Source organism: Tauraco erythrolophus, chromosome 7 (genome assembly GCF_009769465.1).
Source record: "Tauraco erythrolophus isolate bTauEry1 chromosome 7, bTauEry1.pri, whole genome shotgun sequence".
Lineage (NCBI taxonomy): Eukaryota > Metazoa > Chordata > Aves > Musophagiformes > Musophagidae > Tauraco > Tauraco erythrolophus.
This window is the reverse complement of record NC_141471.1, coordinates 18,702,936-18,729,756: the sequence shown is the minus strand read 5'-3', so window position 1 is coordinate 18,729,756 and position 26,821 is coordinate 18,702,936. Positions and strand designations below refer to the sequence as shown.

The window sequence follows — 26,821 nt, the reverse complement described above, 5'->3', positions numbered from 1 at the left end:
AAAGTCCTCAGTCTGTCCTGAAGCAGAGGGCAGGTTACCGTCCAAGATCAGCAACTGCTTACATGACTCGAATCTCATGGCCCAAATAAGTCCCTTCTGACCAGCAGAATGGGAGGTACCAACACCACCTCCACCTGGAAAATACACATGCACCCCACTCTGAAGTTATCCCTCTATTACAGCTTTGGAGGTGGCAGTGGAGGCCATGTACTTCATCTGTTTCCCAACTTGCAACTGCGGCTACTCAGAATTCTCTTTTCTTCCCTTTGTAGGAAAGGTGCATTGCATAAGGAAGGATTTCCAGCGCATGATGACTCAGTCCTAGCATAGTTTCTTCCTCATTTTATTTATTTGTGGAATAGTCAGTTGATCTCAGCAACCCAAAGGAAAGGTTCATACTAGTAGTCCCTTCCAACTAGACTTCTGTCTGTTTTTTTTGTTGATTTCTTTGAATAACACACAACACATTGTATGCAACAGTTACAATATTAACAACAAAGTCAGGAAACAAAAGAATTCCATTGCATTCAACTGAGCCCTGTGTCTTTCGGTTTCCAGGCACTCACTTATTCTTAAATCCTGCCTCTTATTTCTTCACCTCAGTATTTTAGCTTAATATCCACAAGTGTTCAATCTGTCCCCGAGGTACGTACGAAAAGATGCAACAGCTAGTATGGAACCCTTCTAGTCTCTCTTGCTTTAAGGAGAAAACCAGAAGACAAGCTGTTCACACACATTATGAAGTTGCATCACGACCTAAATACTGCAACATAAGCTATGTTATGCTACCTTTTAATTAATGATTTCTTTAAACACAGGTGAATTCCCTCCCAATCCAGGTGAGTTGTTCATGCTTACAATTAACATTGCTAGCAGTGTTTTAACATGTATCAGAACACATGGTTAATGTCATCCTTCAAACAGATTCACATACACATGCCTTCTACACTGTGAAGCAGCAAGAACAGGTTAATGCAATCTGTTGCCGAAAGGTAAAAGAGCTATCGCATGTACTAAGGCCACACTACAGAAAAGTCAATTTTTTTTTAGTGTTTCCAAACGCAAACAAAGCTATTTTTCACCTATAAAGAATATTGACATTTCTAGCTGACAGAAAACATTAGTACAAGTAATTTTCCTTCTTTAGAAAACAAACTTTCAAGTGAAGGATCTGTAAAACAACTACTAAAGGTTGAAGAAGCAAGATCCCCAAAGCACCCTGGCTTTCCAAAGAGGCATTTTAAACTTCAAACCATCTCTAGTAGTGACTTCAAAAACACTGTCCTATTGAGCTAGAGCCTTGTTCAGCTCTGGGGTCTCCAACATGAGAAGGACATGGAGCTGTTGAAGCAGGTCCAGAGGAGGGCCATGAAGATGATCCGAGGGCTGGAGCACCTTTCATATGAAGACCGACTGAGAGAGTTGGGGTTGTTCAGCCTGGAGAAAAGGCTCCAGGGAGACCTTATAGCAGTCTTCCAGTACCTAAAGGGACCTAACAGAAAAGCTGGAGAGGGACTTTTGACAAGGGCGTGTAGTGATAGGACAAGGGGCAATGGCTTTAAACTGAAAGAGGGGAGATTTAGATTGGATATAAGGAAGAAATTTTTTTACAGTGAGGGTGGTGAGGTGCTGGAACAGGTTGCCCAGAGAAGTTGTGAATGTCCCATCCCTGGAGGTGTTCAAGGCCAGGCTGGATGAGGTTTTGAGCAAACTGATCTAGTGGAAGTGTCCCTGTCCGTGGCAGAGGGGTTGGAACTAGATGACCTTTGAGGTCCCTTCCAACTCAAACCATTCTATGATTCTAAAGAAAACAATCGATGATTTACACTTGAACTTCTGCCACTCCAGAAAATGGTGAAAATGCAGCTAGCAGCTTCAGTGATATCTGAAATAAAAGGTTTACTGAACTAGACGCAGCCAATAAGGCAGCAGTCCACATTATTCTAACTCCATACAAACTCAGGTGCAGATCTATGGCCTTTACTCAAGCGGTTTCTTATCACAAAGTTTCAACTAAATAATGTTAGACTGAACGCTAACAAATTACAAAGTTACAGCACTCAATTACCATGTGTTGTCAAATGAGAAAACTTCAGTGTACAAAAAGTTTCTTTTCTTCTCTGATGATTTGTTGATCAAATGCCTTGCCCTCATCTGCCTAAGCACCTAAAATTTTAGTAATTTGCTCAAGGACTGGTTTGGCAGCAGGATTAGATGAACATAGCTGTGATGTGGAACATACTTCATGTCCTAGCAGAACTGGGTTAGAAACACTTTCAAGCTTTGCAGATAATTCGGATAATTTCAGTTTGCAGGTTAACAGTTTAGATTAGAACTAACTTGACATACAGTCTTTTGCATTTTTTAATTAGGACTGCTGGCAACAGCAAGCTACAAGCTAAAGGCTTCACAGCCAGCAAAACCAAGGGGAGAGGGAGAAGCCAGGAGCTATGTGGCAGCAACAGGAGGGAGCTGGGATTTCCCATGTTCTTCAATCATTACTTTTCATCTCTCTTGAAGCAAAAACTGAAAGTGGTATAGAAGATAATGCACATGTTTACATGCCTTCAGATACTTAACATGATACAGGAGCACCAGTTAACTATTCAAATTTAAAGACAACACAATACAAAGGCTGTCAACTGACTTCTTTTCCTAATAGTTCAGAATTACTTTATGATCTCATATTAAAGACTTCAAAGATACTGTCGTTTCTCCAGTAGACCTTGATATAAATGGAACTTTGAGCGTCCTTCAGTAGCAAAGTGAATATTCTTTAAATCCAGCACATCACAGCTTTTGAAGTTTCTCTCTCAAAGTAAGCTCCCACCTGTATCCCCAGTTCACCCTTAACAGTTATGTTACTGCGGCAAAATTGCAGTTTGAAACTGCTGTCACATAACTAGGTTTAATGCTAAAAAAGGAAACTTCTCCTATCATAGAATCATAGAATGGTTAGGGCTGGAAGGGACCTTCAAAGGTCATCTAGTCCAACCCCCCTGCAAGGAACAGGGATATCTCCAACTAGATCAGGTTGCTCAGGGCCTCGTCCAACCTGGCCTTGAACGTCTCCAGGGATGGAGCATCCACCACCTCTCTGGGCAACCTGTTCCAGTGTTCTACCACTCTCATGGTAAAAAATTCTTTCCTAATATCCAACCTGAATCTACCTCCCTCTATTTTAAAACCATTACCCCTTGTCCTATCACAACAGGCCCTCCTGAACAGCCTCTCCCCATCTTTCTTGTAGGCCCCCTTGAGGTACTGGAAGACCGCTATAAGGTCACCCCGGAGCCTCCTCTTCTCCAGGCTGAACAGCTCCAACTCTTTCAGCCTGTCCTCATAGGAAAGGTGCTCCAGCCCTCTTATCATCTTCGTGGCCCTCCTCTGGACCCTCTCCAACTGGTCCGTGTCCTTCTTATGTTGGGGACTCCAGAACCGGACGCAGTACTCCAAGTGAGGTCTCACGAGTGCAGAGTAGAGGGGGAGAATCACCTCCCTCGACCTGCTGGCCACGCTCCTCTTGATGCAGCCCAGGACGCGGTTGGCCTTCTGGGCCGCAAGAGCACATTGCCAGCTCATATTGAGCTTCTCGTCCACCAGTACTCCCAAGTCCTTCTCCTCAGGGCTGCTCTCAATCCATTCTCCGCCCAGTCTGTATTTGTGCCTGGGATTGCCACGACCCAGATGTAGGACCTTGCACTTGGCCTGGTTAAACTTCATGAGGTTGGTATGGGCCCACCTCTCCAGCCTGTTGAGGTCCCTCTGGATGGCATCCCTCCCTTCCAGCATGTCGACGGCACCACACAGTTTGGTGTCATCGGCGAACTTGCTGAGGGTGCACTCCATGCCACTGTCCACGTCACCGACAAAGATGTTGAAGAGGGCCGGGCCCAACACGGACCCCTGAGGGACGCCACTCGTGACCAGTCTCCACTTGGACGTCGAGCCGTTGACCACTACTCTCTGAGTGCGGCCATTGAGCCAATTCCTTATCCACCGAGTGGTCCATCCATCAAACTCATGCCTCTCTAGTTTAGAGAGAAGAATGTCGTGCGGGACAGTGTCAAAAGCTTTGCACAAGTCCAGGTAGATTGACTATAATCCAAGTGGATACATAAAGAGACAGTTAAACTAGCATGGCATTGCACACCGCATATCATGTATTTGTCAAATTCAAAATTGTATCACAAAGCTTCCTTTAAAGGTTTACATAATTACTATAGTCAAACCTGATTCTGCACCTGAGCAACTGCCACAGTAAAAAAAAGGCAGGAGCTTATTTACCGATTTTTCAGCTCAGTCACACGTCAAGGTCAAATGATGAGGAACCTGTCCATCACTCAGCAGCTGATCTTTACAAGTCACATAGCCAGTCATTTTTTTTCTTCCCCTCTCCGAAGTGCCGCCCACATAGGCACATCCCCACAACAGTGTGTGTCCAGTGTTTAAAACATCTGCCCTCCCAGCTCTCTCTCTCAGCTAATTCCCACCATCTTCTAGCTCATACAGCATGCAACTACATGTACAAGTCTCCTTCAAAAATCACGCCAGCTCACACTGCAAAGTACCTTCGGAAGCCAAACCTTCTGTTGCAACCACACTGGTCCATACCTTCGTTACCTGTTCTCCCCCTTTCCAATTTTCCAATTCTGCCCCATTCACTGTGCTTGAAACTCCCTGTAAGAGAACATGACCCACCAGAAGAACTGGCTCTATTTGACAAAGGTCACAGATTATAGCAAGACTGGCTGCCCCAGCAGAAAATTTAATTCGTCCCCTCCGTATGTCATATGCGTTGCTCCACATTTTTCATCTTCAGTTGTTGGAATATGTGCAAACTCATGCACAGAAAAACCCAACTAGGATAAGCTACTAACGGAGCACTGCCCTAAAGCAGCCAAATAATCACTAAGCTAAACAGAGCTGTTAATTATTCAGTGCCCAATACCTGTTCAGATGTTCGGCATTCTGTTCAAGGGCTTGATCACTCTCAGCAATCACACTACAGAACAGCTTTACGCTCAGTTTTATATGCCTTTGCTGTCGTTGCTCATGCACATTTAATGAATTCAACAGTGCACTACATTCGTGTTTGCTTCAAAAGCAAACATAGGATAATTGTTTAGTTTTACATTTTGGTTGCCTTTTTATAAAAGACTTCATTAACTGATTAAAGAGAAATTAAGATTACTACAATCAGTTGCCACATGGATTTAGCAATCTCTATCACGTATCAGCATTCACAGAATGCCACTATGCTACTAAAGTCATCAATATGCCCATTTGTATTCTCTTTTGTTCATGCTGTCATTTATTCGTATTTGACATTTACAGAATGCATACTTCCTGATAGATAGATACTGATAGATACTGCAGTTGAGGTTTCAAAGTTCTGCCTCCTTCACTAAGGTCTTGCCATTTTAGCTAAGAGATCTGGTCCCAACAAGCTCAGGAACAAAATTTTACTAAAATAACAAACAAACAACACCCAGCCAAAACTTTTAGCTTCAGTTAGCTACAATCTACAGCACCTCATTTTTCAAGTCAATTAGAAATACTTTTATAGAATGGTGAAGACGTACATCCAGGCAGTGGCTTGGAGACTCCTAGATATCAGTACTTTATCAGCATTTAACCTCTCCAGCAACTAGCAGGGGATGCTACAAACTGGAAGGAACATATTTCTGAAAAGCGGTTTCCCCACTCAGAAAACAGGAGCACTCAAACCTCCTTAAAGCAAGAGCTCGTAACGTTATGTAGAATCTCTGGATGCATCTACAAGTTTGAAGTTGCTGCTTCACTGATCTGATAAGGCCTTTAATAACTCACAAAGCTGGTCTTAAGGGTTTATTTGTTACTTCTGACTGCTAATGGCAAAAGGCTTGGGCATTTCTAAACTATTCGCAATGTATGTTCAGCTTAGACCAAGTATTTCACATCCAAGCTGCAGTGATGTGTTTCAAAGGTTTACATACACCCATACATGCTACATAACAGTTACCTACTGAGCCAAAAGTCTAATCTACATTGAATATCATGAACCATAAATCCAGAGATCACTGTAAATAACTGAGGAGCTACATACCACTACAAGTAGGTAGCCCATTAATACAGACTGCACCATGGTAGACTTTTTGGCTGTTACTGACAGTTATTACATCAGAATATCAGTTACAAATGAAAGAAGAAAGTCAAACCGGTAAGGCACAACAGCAAGTGTCACAAGTTTCTATATTCTCAATAAGTTCTAGAAGCCAACTATCTACCTGGAAGCCATCCAAGGAGATCTAAACAGAGTGTGGTTATTACTAGCAGGTGCTCAGCAGGAAGCATTCAGGGTTTCTCTCATCACAGACATAGCCTTAAGGGATATATATCATTCCACAGTAGCAGGGGAAACTAGGGCTTCAAAATTTACAAATAAGGGTTGATTATACTATGGATACCACCCAGGTATGGATAGAGTATGAATCTGATGTGTCAACTGCCTCCTGTCCTCATGCCATACAGTAATATCATTGAAGCAGCTCTCTGCAATGCATTAGGCCAGGATTTACTTCAAGAGGATGATGCGCTGAGTATTTCCCAATATCCAGAGCTATACCAGGCCTGGCATTTATCTGCCTACACATCTCAGACTGTTCCCCACTGATCAGCACCTCAGTTCCCCCACTGGAAAGTGAAGTAAGCTATCAGGAGAGTTAGTTCAGAAGTTTAAGCTCAACCTTTGCCCAATATACTAGCACAAGAGACATCACCCCATAGCACCACAGGTAAGACTTCAGAGGGTCACTAGTATGCTGCATGTACTGTCTTTCTCAACATAAAGAGTCCCAGATCTGCCACCATCAGTATTCTTGTTACTGAACAACATGCTTTTCCTTTCATATCATTACTACCATCAGTAAAAACAACTGTGGGAAACTTAAAAAGAAGAATTTAGGCGGGGATTAAGGAACAGGAAGGGACTTAGTACAAGCACGGCCTGATAAAATGACAGGGCAAACCCGGAGTCCATACAAAGTGGAACTAAAGCCAAAACCCCACACGTTCCAGAGCACAGGCAAATCTCAACTAAAATTCTGCAAAGCTCAGTACTACAACATGTGGAGGAGAAAAATGTTCAAGTATTTTACTGAAGCAATTTGCCATAACTTATCATTTTGTTGTACTTAAATAACTGGTTGTTCCAGGAGTATGAAGGAATGTAAAGATTGGGAAGGCACAGAAGGATGCCTAACCATTCGGAACAGTTCTAAAACACAAGATTCCTCTCTCTACAGTAACCCCGAAATTAAAACCAGGATAATGAAATTCTTTCGAGTCCATTCAGTAAACAGTAATTCTTCCTATCTACTGAGGCAGAAATCCTCAACAAACACAGCCAGGCTAGCATCTACAATTCAACTCAAGTGAACTTCCTTCCAGCATCCACAACAAAAAGGCCCATTGGTATGAAATAATACGACGTCTGTTGAGTTTCTCCAAGATAGGATGCAGTAACTCAGCTATATCAAATGCAGAGGAACTAGTAGAACTTGAAATCTCTTCTCCTCAGGTAAAGACCTTGCACAATAAAGCTGGCATTCGTCCAAGGCACCAGACGATAAGGTGATCACCACCACAAGCAACAAGTACACCACAGTCCACAAGCAAGATTTCAGTCTGTTTCTTTTCAGAAACACTATCTTGACAAAAATAATTGACTAGTCAGCTATTCCATCTCAAGGGTCTAGACACATACCAAATTATTGTACTTTAACAAACACATAGGACAGTGTAACAAGCACCACCTATAATTCACAAGCTCTGTTTCAGACAGGCCCTTCCCCCAAATCCTGTACATGCTAGACAATCAGCTAGAAGCAAATCCTTCATTTCCATCAATAATATTCCCCTGACCAGTCCTGAATAGCCTTGATAGCAAATTAACATTTCTATGGGCCGAGACCAATTTAGGCAATCTGCCTGTGTCCTTGCAGATTTTCTTTTACTTGAAAGTTGCTTTTCATTCTGTTGATTAACTGCAAAAAGAAGAGTCTCAATTTTTCTAATCATTATCTGTTTTGGGCAAGGCAGAGGGAGAACAGTTTCTTCATTAAGAGAAGTTCATTCCAAAGGAGAGTTTAAGGGACATGCTTTTATTATATATACATGTACACACACGTATAGCCCACAGTGGTAAAAGTGTATGAGTTTTGATAACAAAAATGCAAGACGAATATGTACACCGATTTTTCTAAAAAAAGTGTTTAACCTTCTCAGATACACTGATACAGGTTATCATCAAATCCCAGCCCATTCTGACCTCCGTGTACACAGCAGAGAATCATGTCTTTGAGATTAAGCCTCCAATAGCTACCTTAACCTTACAGGTGTTTTTTTCACTTAAGCTAAGACAAGTCCACAAGATGTAGCATTCACAACACACTGACACAGACTTTACTAGGTCTGTAAATGAGGGCAGAAGTAGCCTACAAAAACACTTGGGTTTTTTTTAAAGAGTAAATACCTTAAAATCCCAAACCTTAGGAATTCTGTTTTAATCCAGGCTGTGAACATTATAGCAAGAAATGAATCCATCCAATAGGATTGCAATTTACAAAGCAATGCCGACTCTGACAGATGGAGCCTGGGAAGATATGCGCCAGCTGCTCTGTTAGCAGCATTTTGTGCTCAATGCAGCAAACAGTGTTCATGTTGGCTCTAGACTAAACCACTCCTCTTATTAAAAAACAATATATATATACTGTTGAAAACTGAAGTTTCAATTCTCCTGCCAAATCCAATAGAGGAGATGTCATCGGAAACATAAGTTGGCACAATACATTGCTAGTGTCAGTTGTTACAGTCTGTATACAACCAAACAGCACCCAACGCAACTAAAACGACAGAAGCAGACATGCCCATGTGTCGTTTTCACACAACCCTTGTACACTCAATTAGTAAGACTGCAAGACTGCATACACAGCAAGCTTAAGAAATTTGGTCCAAGTCTTATTTTCTGTTTTACATGATTTATGTAACAAACTCCAGGACAGAAATCACGTCTTCCATTCCTGTAAAGCACAGGGCAGTATTAACACATACAGTTGCTTCAAAATTACACTTTTAACTTCCTTGTAGTGCCTATGAATTGCCTTATGACATCAAACATAAAAATTTCTTCAGAGCTGACATAAAGCAGGCTCTGATATCAGAGACATCAGCCAGAGCTCCAAATACAGACTAATGCCACCCTTGGACTGTCAGGCAGGAATAGAAACCCTTGGAACTTCCACAGCAGTCTTCCTTCTTCAGCACTACGCAAGCTACCCAAGGCTTTGGAGCGTATGATTATTTCACCACGCTAGACAGTGGATAATAGGGAATTAGGCAACTTACGTTCCTTATATACTGTCTCTCAGATATTGATCTTTTGTTTTCTGTTTGTAATGGGGCTTGAAATTAAAATGGCTTCCTGTTTACTTTCTTAAGTGTCAGCACCCACCCATAAGTTTTAGCTCATCTAGCACAGACACGCTCAATGGTAAGCTTTCACTTTTTTTTGTGGAAATAGGAAGGAGACACTTCAGCATTTGTTAGTTACCTTAATATTATCTTTGCAATACAGTGGCAGCAACACAGAACCTAACTGGAGTGAAAAATCAGAACTGCGTAGATTTTCATGCCATGCAAGTCTCAACCGAGAGAGCTCAGAGTACCTGTTTTTGGGCAAAGCTCTTCAGCTCATATTGTGCGAAAAAGTTCCTTCTCATAATATCGATAACAACGGTTCCTCCTATGGATTTTATTTACCTGTTCAGTTTACTCTCAAATTCTGGTGAGCGCTCACACAGCCAGAAGATTTTTATCTCAGATTTGACAAATCAAACTGAAGGAATAAGCCCAGAATACTACAGTAAATCCGCATCTGAAGACAAGCAACATGCTAAAATTAATGTTCTTCTGCAGGCAAGCTTCCAAGACTACCTTTCTTTCCAGATCCTCACTCTCTAGTCCTCCCTATGCTCTAGGCAGGCCTGGAATCATACCAGACAGCATTGAGCAAGCAAGTTAAGACAACAAGATTTAGAATAAAGGACCAAATTCCAGTGTCACCTGGGCACATCCTGGTATCAGATTCTATGTCAACAGGGCTCTGAACCCATACAACACAGTAACCTCAACTGCTGCTTGCAAGACACATACATACTGAACGTCAGCATCTGCAAAAGGGTTGGTCCAAAAGCCAGCAGGCTCAAAGCCATTCTATGACTCTAATAATTCTATAAAGCTACGCTCTGCACTGCAACAGGTTTCTCCACAGAGATGCCACAGGACAATAAACCAGGGAGGAAAGTGAGGAAGGAGAAAATGGAAAGTGAGGAAGGAGAAAATGGAAAGTCATTAACAGGCCTGTCCAGCTCCAGGAAGAATCTCAAGGCACTAAAACGTAGCACCAAGAGTTACACAGACCTTCTGACATCCAGCAAATGTGCGGACTGCAAGTGCTCCTAAACATGAGAACCCTTCCTGAATTAACAAAGTCACTTTCAACACACAGCCACTGCCCAGATTTTACAGTTCAGGCAGTTCCCAAACATCACAGCATTTCTAAAACAAGAAAACAATGGCCATTACAAGGTCAAATTCTCTTCTCATACTTTGCAGCACTACACTGCCGTCTATTCACTGTCTTGAAGATCAATATACTCGCTCCAGCAGGAAACCATCCAAGGGCTTGCACACATCTCAACACTGGCACAACGTGCTTAGACCAGAAACAAGTGGATCCCCACAGTTTTGTAGCAGCTTGCTTCCCAGAACAAGGCATACACTCACAGGCTATACAGTGATCTCATGGTAATAAAGTGATGGACTGCAATACAAGGATTGTTTTTACAAGAACTCACATGTAAGTGGAGAAAAATGAGCCTAGTTTCTGTTTATCTGATCACATAAACATCTGCTAATATTGCTTAGACTTTTACAGACTCCTGGCCCTGACTGTACAATTTTATGATAGTGCTTGTAAGCAGGCTACATTAAGTTTCTTTCTGAAGTATTATTTTTTATTATGTTAAAATTTGAGCCTATGGTTACCAAAACCATACATACATAACCTTACCTGAATACTGGGTTATTTCAATTGCAGCAGGTAGGAATTTAGCTCCTCAAAGAAACACACAACAGAATAAAACTGACAGCTCAGGAGAATGAAGAAGGGAAGGAGAGGGAGAGAGGAATGGTGAGTCAACAATATACCACTGTTTCTTCCCCCAAAAAAAACGTGAACAGGACAGCAGGTAACAAAAAATAAATATATATGACAATCTCCACATCCAGCCACAGATAAAACTTAACTTACAGAAATGAACAGAAGACAGAAAGCAAGTTTTTCAATAGGAAATAGAGCATCAAATTCAGGAGTGAGGGGGTTGTTTTGTTTTGGTTTTTTTTAAACAAAGTCCTTGGAGAGAAAGTTGCTGTGGTGTTAGTTAGCACAGCAGTAGTTCGAGTGAGTAACTTTTCCTAGAAATACAGCTGCAATGCCTCTGGCAGACACAATTACAGCAAAGGTTTCTAATCCATGTTGAAGTTCCACTGGTGTTTTGACGCTGCTCCTCCATGTGACTTTAAAGACTGCTTCCCATTCATGTACAATGTAGAGGAGGGCAGCTTTAGGCAGATGTGGGAGGTGTAGAGAGTCATACAGGTGACAGCAGTGCTTGCACTTCCATAAAACCAGATGCACAAGAATAGTACATCCACATCACTCCCCGTCCCCCTCCTCTGGTAGGAACGCAACACCTGAACTATTCTATTTCGGCATTTGTAGTAGAGCCACCAGGACACCTTGCTACAATTGCATCTGTTATCAGCTGGACAGATGAGTGGCCTTACTACAACCACAGAGAAGCTGCGTTCAGAGAAACAGTCCTTTCACAACAGGAACACATCAGCCGCAGTTGCGTATCCACCCATACCCACACTGCTGTCTATCTGTACATCTGTGCACCCCAGAGGAAGCTGAGCACCTGCCCCCACCTAGTTAAAACACAGAGGAGACCAAGGGAGGACACGAGCAACTATGGAGCACATGAGCAACCACGGAGCAGCATGTGGACAGTGTATTCGGCATATCCAACTGCTTCAAAGCTTGGGATGGCCTCTCTATACTGCAAGAGAGGCAGAAGCAGTCGTTGTCCAAACAAATTATATGTCAATTAAGTTTGCTGGCAAGGCTTAGCTAACAGAGGAAAGATTCCTGATGCGAACAGATGCAAGCAAGCCTAGAACTGAAACAATTACATTCATAAGCTCTGTTCGAAAGTCTTTAATTTAAAACAGCAAGAAATGGCTGTGTCAGTAGCAAAAAGAAGTTACACCCTAAAAAACATGCTCTCAATTTTACCAAAGAATATATGGTATTTACAGGTAAACAAAGTCCTGCATGAATAGGGAGATGGAAAAGGAAAGATTTTTTTATACAAAAACAGCCTAAAACACAGAAGATATGTCCAAAGCAAAACTGGAGACTGGTCTATTTATGACCTCCCTTCCTAACCAGCTCTTACAAGAGGAACTGCTTTCCAGATTCCCACCTTGCATTTTTTAAAGGAAATAAAAACTTTTCTGTTCAACAACTACAGAAATTCATTTTCCTAGTCACAAAAAGAGAATTTTGAATGGCCATAGTTTTGCACCCATTATACTTAATGATGATGCATTTTTTCTTAACTTTCACAGCAGTTAGTTTGCATTTAGTCATCTTCTGAGGAGGCAAGAAGCTTAAACGAGCATCTTTTGCTCTTTATTTATGTTCTGTATTTGCATAACTCCTTCACAACTGCTCCATTAAACACCTCTTCCCCTCCAAGGCCAATTTTAAAAAGCCTCCTGCTTTGAGACTGACAAGCATGACTCACAGTATTCCCCACATTCATTCCCCCAGGCCTCGTGGGATGTTACACAGCCAGTAAGTACCTGCTTCAGTTCATAACTCCCCCACTCCCAGCGCTGCTGCAGTAACTCCTTACAGCAATCTGAGAAAAAAGTAAAGCTACCTCTGGAGCTGTCTGCTGTAGGTAGGAAGCAAATAGTAACAGTATTTGCTTTTAATGTTGTCCTTCTACCATGTCACAGTTAACAAGAGAGAGTGGCTGAATAGATGCACATAGCAAAGGAGAGTTACATGCTCTCCTCCATTCCTCCTGTGCTTTTACTCCTACCAGAAACTTACAGTTGGTCAAGACCCTCAACTTGCTTTTCAACCATGCCTCAAACCATTCCCATTTTCTGTCAGTAAGGCAGAAAGCTATTAAATACAGATTATTTTTTATCAACTCTTAAGTCCTTTCCATGACTGAGGAGCACACTCAAACTCCCCCACATCCCACATTCAGGACCAAAACCAGCAACTCTTCTCCCCTCAGCAAAGGAGCAGCAGCCCACAGGTATCACATCCCTGCATGCTTGGCTCCTATCCCCAGTAAACGAGCCTCTCAAATTACAACAAATACTTCCCTCAGTCTCTGAACAGTCAATATTCACTGCAGAGTACTGATAGGAGCTGATTTTACAGTTCTTGTTCACAGATAGTAGGCTTCCAAAGAGGGAATGTGTGCTAGAAAGCTTTCCATTGACTGTTACTCTTCCCTGTTGGTTTAAAGGACTGTTAAAGAGGAATGAAATATACATCTAGAAGTGACACAGCCACCACTAAAGTGATAGAAGTAAGCAGCATTGTATGACCCCAAGCTTCAATTACATCTACAGCAACAACAATTTTCTCTAACATTCAAAGCTAAAGACATCTTAGAAATTAGATACAAAATCTGTTGCCATTTAAGACAATATGTACTTGCAATGCTCCCAGACAAGTCTCAGGACTACTGCAGCAACCAGATCATTTCAGTGCTGGGAGAACATACGGTATGCTGCAGCAGGAAACACACCCACGGTATTTGAAGAGAGCCCCTGTAGAGTTAAGCATTTCCAAACCAGACACACATTTTATCTAACACAGCTACAGTCAGGAGTTTGCATCACAGAAACAATAGCTCCTCCCAGAGATTTAGAAATCCTGCAAGTTAGCCAGCAAATCAAAAGCCAAACAATTCCCAGCCAGGTCTCTGAGGATCTAGCCAACGTCAGTGTATTGATCCATCATATCTCTATTTGTTAGTCTGATACTCTCTGGACCTTGAGTGACGCATCATCCAAGCCACCTGCCACAAGGCCTCACAGTAGGAACCCTGGAGGCTATAATCATATTTCATAAAAACCCTTCAGGATGAGGTCCAGCTCTGCTTTGTGGATACATATCTACTAACGTAGGTTAACAGAACACCACTCCCCGACACGTCCACCTTCCTCTCACTGTTAAGAGATCCAAAGCCCTTCAATCAGAAAAGTTTTATTAAGCCCTTCCCACTTCTTGGTCTCAGAGTAATAAAAGGACCAGCTTCCTGAACAATCCAGATGTCTTATAAAGGAAAGGCCTGGCCACATACACCTGAGAGGCCTCCTAATTTTACTAGTAGACAGAATCCTGTCAGTCCCATTGCACCCCATGTTTCCCCAGCTGCCTTCTGTCTCCTCTGCATCCTGCTCAGCATGGCTTCCCCAGGTGGTTACAGACCACTTCACAGCCAAGGCCCTAGCCTCAACTCTGTGCCAATAAAGATAATCCAAAAAAGAAGTGCATATAAATGTCTTCGGTAGCTGCAGGTTTCAAATTATTCAAACACATACTAGTAGAAGCTGTTTGTCTGAAAGGCATCATGAAAGGCATCATGAAAAACAGCTGCATAATTTAAGCTGCAAGGCAGTAAAATATGCAGTTAAATAATAGAAAGAGATTAATTAAAAGAAATAAGCAAGGGAAAAGAGGTTTTCAGATGAGATCTGAAATGAGACTGAAAGTCAAGGAAGTAGAAAGCAAGCATGAGTGTTTTGGAGACAGAAGCTGCAACGAGAGCACTCACCCATCAATAGCAGCAAAAGAGAAATTCCACAGTATTTGGCAGTAGAGAAGAATACATGAGACGATAGGTCTAGGAACGGGCCTGTAGCAAGCAGAAAGGAGGCTTCAACAACAAGAGAGAAATCAGCAAATTCACATTAAGATCACAGGCTAGGAGAAGCACCTAGAGAAACATGTCACTAGTAACCTCTAGTGACATAACAGTGACCAACATTATTAGGTGTACAAATGTGAAAAAGACAAGCCATGGCATGGCACTCTGCAGCTTAGATGTTACTGCAGCAGGCAGATGCAACTGCTTGGACACCTTGCTCTTCTCTTGTCTATTTGTTTTATGCAGATGTTTTCTTATCTTAGGTTCCAGAAAACACAGAATTATTGCATGGGGACCACAGTTCAAGTATTAATTTGTAGCACGCCTGCTACAATAAAGTCAAGTAAGATGTTCAACTGACAATGATTGCCTCAGGACAAATACTAGTTGGTGGATTTGCTGACCCCAATGTACAAGGAGATCAGAGGATGAAAGTGAAGATATGCATCTGGTGAGAGATTACCTGGAAAAAAAAGGCAACAAAAAAACCATGCTTGCTTGATAAAGTATAGCTTAGAAAAAACATTATCTTGTGAAATACTGGTGTGAAAGTAGCCAGAAGAGTCTACACTTTTTTTTTTTCCAGGGATATCAAAGAATTGTTATGCTTCAAGTAATAAACAAGCAATTTTTTTTTTTTCTTGGAGCTATTTATAACCTTAAGACCACCCAGTGAGAACATTATGTTCAAGTCTGACGATGTCAAACCAGCATTTGTTTTAGTAAGCCTCCTCTGCCTAAGTTCTGAGAGGCCTCCCTGCTTTCTTAACAAAAGTAGGAATGGTACCACTTTTTACTCCTATTTGTCTTTGAGGTTACAATAAAATTAGGAAAGCGATGCAGAGTCTCCTCCCCAGGAGTTCTTTAACTGACCATCACTACCGTATCAGACCCTCCTCACACACACTGCAGCATGCTGACTCTTCAACTTCTACTGTAAAAAGTACACAGAGTTGATTATTTTGGTTGAGCTCTTTGGAGCAGGAGGGAGGAAGGAAGAGGGAGGGAAGACACTATCACAAATATATCTGCTATCTTCACATAAGGAACATAAGCAAGCTGTATCTCATTGCAGAAGAGACAACCTTTACTGTTCTTTTAGAATATTCCATCACAGCGGAAGATACAGTATGGCACATATCATCTGCAGCTGTTATGGAGAGACTATCACAGGAGAGACTCAAACCAAGAGAAGTTTGATTTTCAGAGCCGTTTTCCGCTTGCCAATCCCAGCACTTACTAACTAAACATATTTGATCTGGAATCTTAGACAAGAACATTATTAAAACTAAAGTCACCTTGTAAGTAGCCGATCTTTTTCAGAGTAAAACTGACTTGTTTTGTCAGCTTAGCCAGCAGGCTGGCTACCAATTTCATCTCATGTTAATACACATTGTTGAATTTTACAAGTTGTGTCTGAAAGTGCTGCACTCATGTTTTGCTCCAAGCTGAAATTCTCTTGCAGGGTGACCACCAACACCTTTTCTTCTAAAACACCAGCATCATATTAACAAATCTATGCCCTGCAAAGCATATAGGGCTCCTGTTAGCAGCATTAAGGGCTTGCTTAAGTAATGAGTAACACTCTGCATAGTCTCAAGAAAAGGTGGCATCTACACTCTTATTAATTAACCCAAGGAAAAAAAAAATGCATTCCCTCTAATACCAAGAGGAGAGAAGTTTAGAGTTCCGCTTTCGTTTGCTGCACAATACATGGATTCCTCAAAGTGCCCACCTGTCAGAAGTGCTGTATCTTTTATTTCACTACCTGGCCCTAAGCCGATGAAACACTTGGCTGACCCCCTGCAGCACTGTCAGAAGGACATGCTGACAGGCTGGAGGTGAAGGAGGAAAGGTGTCTGCATCTTGCTCACAGAGCTCTGTTCAGGAGCATATCATGACCTATTCTACACAGCACCCTGGCCTTGGCCCCCAAGGTCTCTGTGTAAGTTTTGAGTTGCAAAGGGTTATTTCTACAACCCACAGAGGACATCAAGTCTGTCTGCAGCAGCTGGGTCATCAGCAACGTCAGGAAAACGGACCTGAGGCACCATACAGCAGTTACTTTCCTTTACTTAGGAGTGAAGGAAGGGAGGATCCCTGTGATCAAGCCCACATGCCTCTGTCACTGGTGCTCAGACTGGGGTGAGGGGGGAAGCTGTGAGGGGTGGTGGTGGAAGGAATAACATCAGAGGAACACCGATCTGGGTAACACAAACTAAAGACAGCAAGAGCTCTCAGGTAATTATGAACAAGCCTGGACACTGAGCAATGAGGGCCCACAAGTCATCTCCTACCAGGTAACAAGAAAATAATAAAAAAAAATAACTAACCAAACCACACTATGCTCCTTTTGACTCCAAGTTTAAGGACTGAACACAGGCACAGAGAAAGCAAGATACCCTCTTACCCCTCAAGGATGTCTTGCTACACCAGAACTGACACTTTGTCCACACAGCTGCCACCCCGCTGTTCTGCGGACATTAAATGAGATTTCCGTCTCCAGAACTGTCAAACACAGACTGCTTTCTCTAACAGGAAAAAGAGCAGTATCTTCTAGTGCCTGCCAAGACAGAGACCCACCAACATGCAGACAGTACTGTGAGCATTATGTAACTCCATAAGTTTGCAAAGCCAAAAATTAGAATCTCCAGGTTCTTATGAGAGGAGATATGTAAAGCTCTTAAAAAGTAATTGCTGCTAATGAGTCCACTGTCTCTGTGGACATTGTCTCATGTTTCTGCAAATTTTGCTGTGCTGTAGTACAACAGAAGCAATTTGGAAGGGGAGGGGGTGCGGTGAGGAAACCCTTGTGCACAGCACTGGAAGTCCGAACAATCAGGTTCTGTTCCCAAATCTGACAGCATGTCCCTATATGACCTTCCACGAGTCAGTTACAAATTCTATGCCTCCATTTATGCTTCTGTTAAAGGAAGACAGTTCAAAATACGAAACAGAGGTATTGGGAAGTTGCATCAGTTTTTTTTGTTTCAGAGTTTGGGGTTTTTTTTGTTGTTAAACTTAGATCAGCAGCACAGATACTAACAGGAACTTTGCCCTCAGAGGTACAATGCTTCTTACTTGTACACAATCTGCTCCTGTACTTTTACCTTCATCACAATGCAGTCCACTTTATCAGCCCTCCCTGAGGCCCACCTATTTTCTCTTTACCGTAAAAGCTACTTACTGCAACAAGCTACCAGAGATTCAGAGTGAGGGAAGTATTAGACAGTTGCCCCTCTTACTCATGTCTTCTTTCTTCCTTCCAACAGTTCCACAGGGCTGGGCACAGCCAGCCCAGCACAGAAAGCAAGGATCACACTTAACGTACACTGACAACAGACAATCTGCAAGCTTCTTCCTTCCAACATATGTGCCAATGGAAAGGGGCAGACAGTGTTTCCTTTGTGGAAGAAGCAGTACGCACCTGTAAAAGCTTATCCCAATCCACTTTACTTTGCCTGACTAAGGTAGCACAGTGCCAACAATCATCTGCTGAAATACTAATGGAAAATGGAGGAGGAAGAGCAGCTCTTGCCAGTTTCTTTAGCCAAATGTACCGAAATTAATGGAAACATTTCAAATTTGGAAAAGCTGATCTCATATCATCTACCTCCTTTGGACACAAAACAGACACACAACACTCTAGGATCTGTTTCCTGTACATGCAGCGTAATCGCTTGCTGATTCAGTGAAGTTGCACTATTGTCTTACTGCTGCTTTCCAGCTAAATATACAGCTGTATTTTCCAAAACACAGGCAATGCACTGGCACACAAGGCACAGAAGAACTACAAGTCTAATCCATCAACCTGTACCCAAATTATCATTATTATTAAAAAAAACATGTGCAGAGAAAGTGCCTTTTATACTGATGGCAAACATTTGCTTAAACAGTGAACAGTGTTTAGAAGCATGAGTGAACATCTTTTCTTAAAGAATACTATTTAAAGCTACAAAGCATAGCAGACGGTAGATCCGTATTTTATCTCGTTGCTTCCAAGCTCTCCAATTTTGAACTATATTTTGATACTACAGCAGGTGAACTGGCTTAATTTGCTTTTTTTTGTAAAATGCTGCAAGCAATGAAACCAGGAAAAAAATAAATCATTGAATTTACTCTCAATACAAACTAATTAACCTACGAACATAAAAGCATGGAAGTTCTCACAGCACATAAAACATCTGCATTAGTGACAATTTAAGAAGTTTATCCTTTTAAAGCAGGTCATTTCCTGAATTAGACATTCCAAGTGAACTTCTTTGTACTGAAGTAAGTTAAGCCACTTTCTATATACCAGGCAACAAAACTGAGCGTCAGATCAGTTACCAACGTTTAAGGAAAAAAAAACACCACAAAAAAAGTTATTTCGTTTCCGATACACACTATCTATTCTATGGAAAGCGCAGAACACACGACCTATCAAACAGAAATGATTCCTATATGCGTACTGGAAGATAACATAAGGATTCGTGAAACTTCCTGCATGCACCACTTATGCTCAACCCATCACATTTATTTTTCTACTGAATGGAAAGAGACTTTATATTTTCTGTAACAGGAGTCAAACTGAAATACGTTGCTGCTTTTGTCTGTTTTACCCAGCAAAGTTTATTAACTCACCATTCAGTTTCTACATACCAGTTGGAAGTTACAGAAGGAAATAACATGACAACAAAAAACCCCACGCATTTAGGCAACACAGCACTTACTTCCTTAAAAGGTCTTTCACTTTATTTTCTAAAACTGCTACATCTACCCACTAGAGACAATCAAGATCAGAATTTACACAAGTAAATTGTATTCATTTAGAGGTTCTCGCAGTCATATTAAAACCATTATTTGAGCTTAGAAAAAAAAATTTACAAATGGATCTTCCCAAGTGGTCTAGAAGGAAAGAGACTGATGAAAACTACGTGTCTGCCTATGGACAAACAAGGCTGTAAGATTTAGACAGTACAGGAGAATTGTAAGCAACATTTTACAGCACAGAAAGACCTCTTTGCACTACACCAGTCAACTGAAGTTTTTCAAAAAGTAAGTAATCAGTGTAGTAACACTGGAGACACTGGTTTCCTGCGTCATTTCTAACACTTCATAAGCTGGTTATTGTAAATAAGTTCATCAAAAACTGAAAACAATTCAATTCAGCCAGAAAACTGACTGGAGAATCTCTGGAAGTTAGTATCTTCAGCTGAAGAATCATAATTAGAACTAAGTGCTTTAATTTCATATGTTATTTCTGTATTAGTTCTGATAAAGTTTACACTGTTTAGGATACTGATGATAACAGTACCTCAGAAATTCCTCTCTGGTATCTTCAGCTTTATGCTATAGATTTTCAGATAACCTTTCATGGCTACACTGAAAGGGGCTAATCTCAGATTTTGTTTGCAGGTAAAGGATTTGGCGAAGGCATTAGCTACTGGAACTTGTATTTGTATGGCATCTATGAAGAAATTTCATTTATTTCCATTATGAGACAGTTTCACCACTCCTCCCCTCACTTAATCTCACTGTACATTATTATAAAAGTATGTCAATTCACAAGCAAATGTCTTTATCATAAGACAGCAGAGTCATACCAGTATTCTAAGGAGTGTCAGAAAAAAACATTTAGAAAATATTAAAAAAACAATGTAATTTCTCTATATTTCAGAAGACTTACTTTAGGAGACAAAAACATGCTTTCAGTTGAAGATTCAAGGTTCAAAACCTGCTCTTAAAACTGTTAAGTCTCTGATCTAAAAGAAAACAGGAATCTGATTTTCTACCTGCTTGTCACTGAAACTTCCAACCAGAAACGTGACAGATTTTAAATCTTGCCACAGACAAAATACAGTAACATCCTTATAACGCCTTTTTCCTTCTAGTCAAAGCAAAAATCCCCACCAATAACATCACAACTTCCTTCAATTACCACTTCTACATTTGGTTTTCTTTCCCTTTTTTCTGTCTCACATCCCCCACTGCATGGACTGCCATCATACTGTACTTTCCTTTTAGCACTGCAGGTCTTCTTTAGAAACTTATTTACTCTGCTTCTCCCAAATTCTTTTTCCTTCCCATCACATAAGCCTTCTGGATAACCAGAATACACATGGTCTGGAGGGCAAACTGTTACTGCCTGGCATTCTGATTTATTCAAGATTCGCCTTAGCAAGAAACTGCTTCCCACTTTTCTAAGAACAGCAATTTTCAACTTGAAGAGTCCTAAATGCTGTCATCCTTCCTAAATACTCCAGTAAAAGGATGCTTACTGTCAATAAAGCTACATTCACCATTAGGGAGTCAAGTTCTACTCAGGTTAGTTTTCCCCCTTCCCCCTCTTTTTTTTTTTTAAGAATCTCTAAAGACATTGAAGACAAACTCTCTTCAAAAAAATCAGCATGACTGAAGTTTTACCAAATTATTCCCAGATTAAGTGAAAGAGACAAAGCAAGGTTTATACATTTTCAGATCCAAAAGATACAGATATAGTTTGAATACAGCAATATTGGGGGTGGGAAATGACTTTCCTGTTTAAGTGAGTGAAGAATATAAAACATAAGATTGAGAATATTAAGAGTTCTGAATAAATATCTGAGCACTATTACAATTACTATAAATTGTTAGCACCAGCACTCAGAACAGACAGACAAACCTGTTCCACCTCAATGCCATAACGCAGAGCAGGTGACAGTGCACAGAAAGTTTTCCTACTAGAGAAGCACGCAGCCCTTCCCACAGAAAGAGAGAAAACTCCCCAAATTCAAAGCCATCCAAACTGAAAGGGCCACATTGAATCAGTCATGTGCTACAGGATAAGTTACAATGGATAGCCACTTCTGAACTCTTTTTAACACTCTTTTCATGGCCAGGTTCTCCGGTCTGGTCTACCTTTATTTATAAAACACTCAATTACATTAAGTACAAACACTTTGTATTATGTGTTGGTTAAGCCTCTTCCTCTCCTTTCGCATCCCACAACACTCACGCTCCCAAATCTCATAACCCAGTGCCCTGTGTCATACTGCCTAATCCTGCAGCAGCCCCCACCACAGGCACTGGAAGTATAATCTGTTCAGTAGTTCAAGTGTAGAGCAGATGGCTTTGTATAAAGTGCTGATTAAAAAACCCACCTCCATCACACATTAAAAAAAATATGTAATTTTATCAATATATTTGCCATTTTTACAGAGTAAATGTACAATGCATGTACAATATAAGCAAGGTGTACATTATTCAAAGCTACTGCATAAGGCCTCATTAGGAATTTTAGTACTTCAGCTTCCTTTCAAAAGGGCTAAGCACAGCTGTACATAGATAAAACAGACCATATCAATCCCACATCCAGCTGACCTCAATACGTGAGGTGAAAATGAGCTACCAAATTAAAAAAAAAAAAAGCCACACAACAAAATAACCCACCACCTTAAATGATTGGATGGGAACAAGCCCAAGTGTTGGGTTTTTCAGTTCGCTTGCTTGAAAAAAGAAAACACAAGTTTTAGGACTCTGAAGGAAATGATGTAACTGAAGATTCTCTGTAACTTTCTGACACAGGGAAAAAGTCAGGAGCAGGAGACAGGTCAAAACTTGTGCCGCAATTACCATGCTCATGTATTTGTCATATTTCCCATGAGTAAAACCAAATGAACCTCGCCTCTTAGAAGCATTTATATCAGCAGCTTTCTTTGGGTGGAGCAAACAACTCGGAAGAGTAAATAGACATTAACTCATACTACCTCACATACCACAAAAAAAAGAAAAAACTTAAAAAAAATAGCTTCTTAGAGCAGTTTTAATCCAAGTAACTCATTTAAAAAAAACCAATTCACTTCACATTATTAAAGCTGTGTTTTCAAATTTGCTGCTCCATTACAAAAAACAGTAAGACAGCTTTACCAACTATGATGGATGCCAGAGAATTTAATAACCTGTATTTAATACTCATCAGAGGGAGTCTAGTATTAGATTCAACAAGTTCACTTTACGAGCTGCCTAGTAAGTAAAGCAGAGTTTATTTGCTTTTCCCCTTCAATTTTTTTTACCACTAAAAAGCTGGATTTGAGTATCTCTGGATGGTTCTGTATCCGTATCAGTATGACTATATATACAGACCCACAGAGTTATGTGCTGCAAACCTGAAAAAATAACAATACCAAGTTGCGCTTAAAGTAGCCTCACAAAAACAGACTTAAAGCGAGGCCAAGAAGTACTGGCAATCCAAGGGGAAAAAACAAATCCCCACCGACTGATGGAGACAACACTACAACCAGCGGAGCCTCTCGCAGCACCGGAGACCCGGTCTGGAATCGCCGCTGCACCGTGTTCGAACCGCGCAGCCTGCGAGAGGCACGGATTGCCATTTTGGAACACCGCCTGCCGCTCGCACGGCGGTGCCGGTGCACGGGCACCCTCCCGCCGCCGCGCACCGCCCACCGCGGCGATGCGGGCCCGCAGCAAGAGCGCCAGGAGCGCCGTTCCCTCGGCCTCGCCGCGGACCCGGCGCACGGCTCCCGCCGCGGGTTCCCCCGCCGCGATGACTGAAGTACGTGATGTCACCCGCGTGCGGGGCCCCTTCCGCTCCGCGAACGCCGCCGCGCCGCTGCGGATGGCGGCCCCGGCGGAGGGGCCGGCCGGCGCCCGCGCCTCGCGCTCCACGTGAGGCGCGGGGGGCGCGCGGCGCGGCGCTGCCCGCCCCAGCAACCGTCACCAACCGCCGCCCCGGGGCCCGCCGGCTTCGCCCGGAGGGAGCCGCGTCGCCGGGAAGCGACGGGGAAGACCTGAGATACCGGCTCCGAGCCGGCCACACAGAGAAGCTCACCGGCCTTCACGCTCCACTCACTCCCTCCCCACCCCGGCCCAGGGAGGTCTCCGGGATGTGACTCATAATAAATAAATACAGAAGGAAAAAAAAAAAAAAAAAAAAGGAGAAAAAAAAAAAAAGACACACCCTCAGAGCCGGACTGACATAATAACCCCCTCCCTTCCCATCCGGAGCGGAGGGAGGGAGAGAAGCCCGGTCGTTCGGCTGGAAAAGTTGAAAGAAAAGGCAAACCAGAGGGAACGGCTGTGGGGCGGGGAGCCGCGGCGGGGGCAGCCGGGCGCCGCGCTGCCCCTCAGGCGGCTCCGGCCCCGCCGCCCGCAACGGCGAGCCGAGCCGAGCGAGCCTCCCCGCCCCACCGCCGGCCCCGGTGCGCTGCCCCACCGCCCCTCACCTGGATGTAGTTGTTTTCGCAGTAGTCGGCGACTCGAGTGAGGTTCTGGTAGCTCTCGAGCAGAGCCCGCTTGCCAGAAGGGATTTCCTCCTCTAGCAACATCTGCAACTCTGCCATTTTCCACCCCTCCGCATCGCTTCCTCTTGCATTAAAGAGACAGCGGCAGCGCCGGGCTCGCCACCCGCCTGGTATTGTGGGATTCCTCCCCGCCTGCTTCCGTGAGCCCTCGCGTTCCCCACCCACCCTTCCCTGTCCGGAGGGGGAGGAAAAACCCACCCCACCCACCCGCGCTCGGCAAAGCACACCGGGAGCTGTAGGCGCCGCCGCGCAGCGCAGCGCGCATGCGTGGGAGGAGGCGGGGCGGGCGGTGCTCATGGGCGGCAGCCGCGGCCGGCGCAGAAAGATGGGGATTCGCGGGGGCTGCTTGCCCCGCACGGCTGCTGCGGGGGCGTCGGGAGGGCTGTCGGACCGTCTTTTTGGGTGCCTAGAGACGAAGGGAGGCGTTTGTGTCCTTCCCCCGCCACCCTCAAAAAGAGCCCCAGCCCCGCCAGTGCTTCCCCGAGGCAGTGCCTCTCCGTCGGGAGAAGCCGAAAGGGTCCGGGAGGGAAACACTGCCCGGGTCATCCGGCCTCCTGTCAGGCTAGAAACTTGTAAGATGACAACAAAATTGATAAAACGATAGGAGCATCGAGATTAGGGGTAATTAGTCCCTTCCCAGGGGGTTATCCGCAGGAGGAGGGAGAAATACTGAATCTGAGTTGTGGAGGTCTTTGTGAAGGCCTGCCCATAAGTAATAATTCACAATTAGCATTTTTTTTGTTTGTTTTAGTTTCGTAAGAAGAACTTAAATACTTGGCTGAGGTAAATAAATTTTTGCTACTACACTTTCACCTCAGTTGTTAATCATTGTTCAGGGCCTCCTCTGGTTCTTACAAAGATATGGAGGAGAACAGTCCGGTGATTAATTAGTGCGATGTTTCTCGCATGAGGCTTTTTCGTAAGCAAAATCCTTTTTCTGCAATCGTACAAGAAGAAAAGCCAATAACAGCAGGTGGCTTCCATGCTGGGATGTCCAAGCCTGCCTTTGCAATGAGTAATAGGCCCAGAAGAAGCTGTCTCCAAGGCCTGTTATTCATGCCTTGGCTTTGTGTGCTGTGTGTACGCAGTTACAGATGCAACTGGCATTAGTCCTTGTATTTTGGTAGTTGTCCCAGAGAAACCCGTAGTGGTGAAAAGTCAGGACGTTTCAGAAAAAAATATTCTTAAACTCATTACAGGAAGAGCAGACTGCCCCATCTGCATAATTGTGTGGTATTTTGCATGTCCTCTGGAGCCTTACCTTCAGTTTGCAGCACAGAGAACCATTCTGGTCAGCATCCTTTGGTATACCTGCTGATGTCTTGAAATCAAGGTGGAAAGAGGAAAAATAGATCTCCGTTCCCCTCTGATGTCAGCAAAGTCCAGCATCTTGGTCTAGAACCATGGAAGTGAGGATTAATGGTAGGGAGCATGGGAAGGACTGGTGCGACTGAGCCTGGGAATGTCTTTGCAGCTGGAGTTACAAAAACCCATCGCCTGGCTGGGAACAGCTTGACAGGTGCTGGGAGAGATATATGATGGCTGTCTGGGACAGCAGAGGAAGGAGCTGGTACATTCACAGCACTCGCTGTGGGGTAGAAATGCATCTACATTGCTGTCTTCTGATGGTTAATTCATTTGGCAGCTTAGCAAAATTGTTTCCAAAGTGGCTTCAATAACCTTTAGGACAGCATGTAATCTCCAATAAAACATTTTATTTTGTATTCCAAGTACCCTTTTAATGTCAAATAACTAAATTTGATCTGCAACAGTAGTGAAATACACACCAGCTTTTAACAGGTCCCAGGGCAAGCATGATGAGAAACCGTCTTGGTCACTGGCCTCTCCTTGCTTCCAGCTATCACAATACAAAGACAAATTTGATTTCTCTAATCAGTCTGGCTGCAAATTGCTTAACACTCATTGGCTTGAATGAGTCTGTAATTGCCTACAGATCACAGACTGACTTCATGGAAGCTGTTAACATCCTCAAATGTAGCACAACTGTTGTCGGCTCTTCTTGCAACGTTATGTTGCTGTCCCTGTACCGAGAGATGGCAGATATGTGGGGCCTTGCTGTCCACTTTTTGCAGTATGAGAAAAATCAGTGGTGTGTTTTTTGCTAAACGTGTTGTGTTTCACTTCGGCAGGCATCCTACTCCTACAAGCAGGTGGCAGGTCAGCAGCTGAGCGGGGCAGTGCTGGCTCCCAGGAAAAACACCCACCTCAAGCAGTAGAGCGGAGGCTCCCGGAGGGCTGACAGCCCCTGTCCCTCTGACGGATCTCGACCCAAAAGGCCTTGCACAAACCACCAAAACCACCATCGCCACCTCAGAATATGCTCTCACCTCGAGGAGACCTTTGGTGACCGCGTCAACGAGCGCCACCTTGTGACAACATCTCCGTCGTGACTTTCCTTCGGCCTTCCTGGCACAGCCAGTATTAACCTGTTGTAGATACAGAAACACCCAA

General features: G+C 43.1%; 1 protein-coding gene across 14 annotated transcripts in view; it reads right to left on the bottom strand.

Moving 5' to 3' along the window:
• ABI1 (abl interactor 1) overlaps positions 1-24,494 on the bottom strand; it is an 84,019-nt gene extending 59,525 nt beyond the window's left edge. For 10 of the 14 annotated variants that reach the window (XM_086614412.1, XM_086614415.1, XM_086614417.1 and 7 more), the window contains exon 1: positions 24,272-24,428. In XM_086614412.1, coding sequence (XP_086470538.1) covers positions 24,272-24,388 — 117 coding nt within the window. In that variant the 5' untranslated portion in view covers positions 24,389-24,428. Of the gene's footprint in view, positions 1-8,582; positions 8,622-24,261 lie in introns of all 14 variants that reach the window. The other 4 variants (XM_086614423.1, XM_086614425.1, XM_086614424.1 and 1 more) reach the window with 2 other exon arrangements.
• Positions 24,495-26,821: the final 2,327 nt, after the last annotated feature.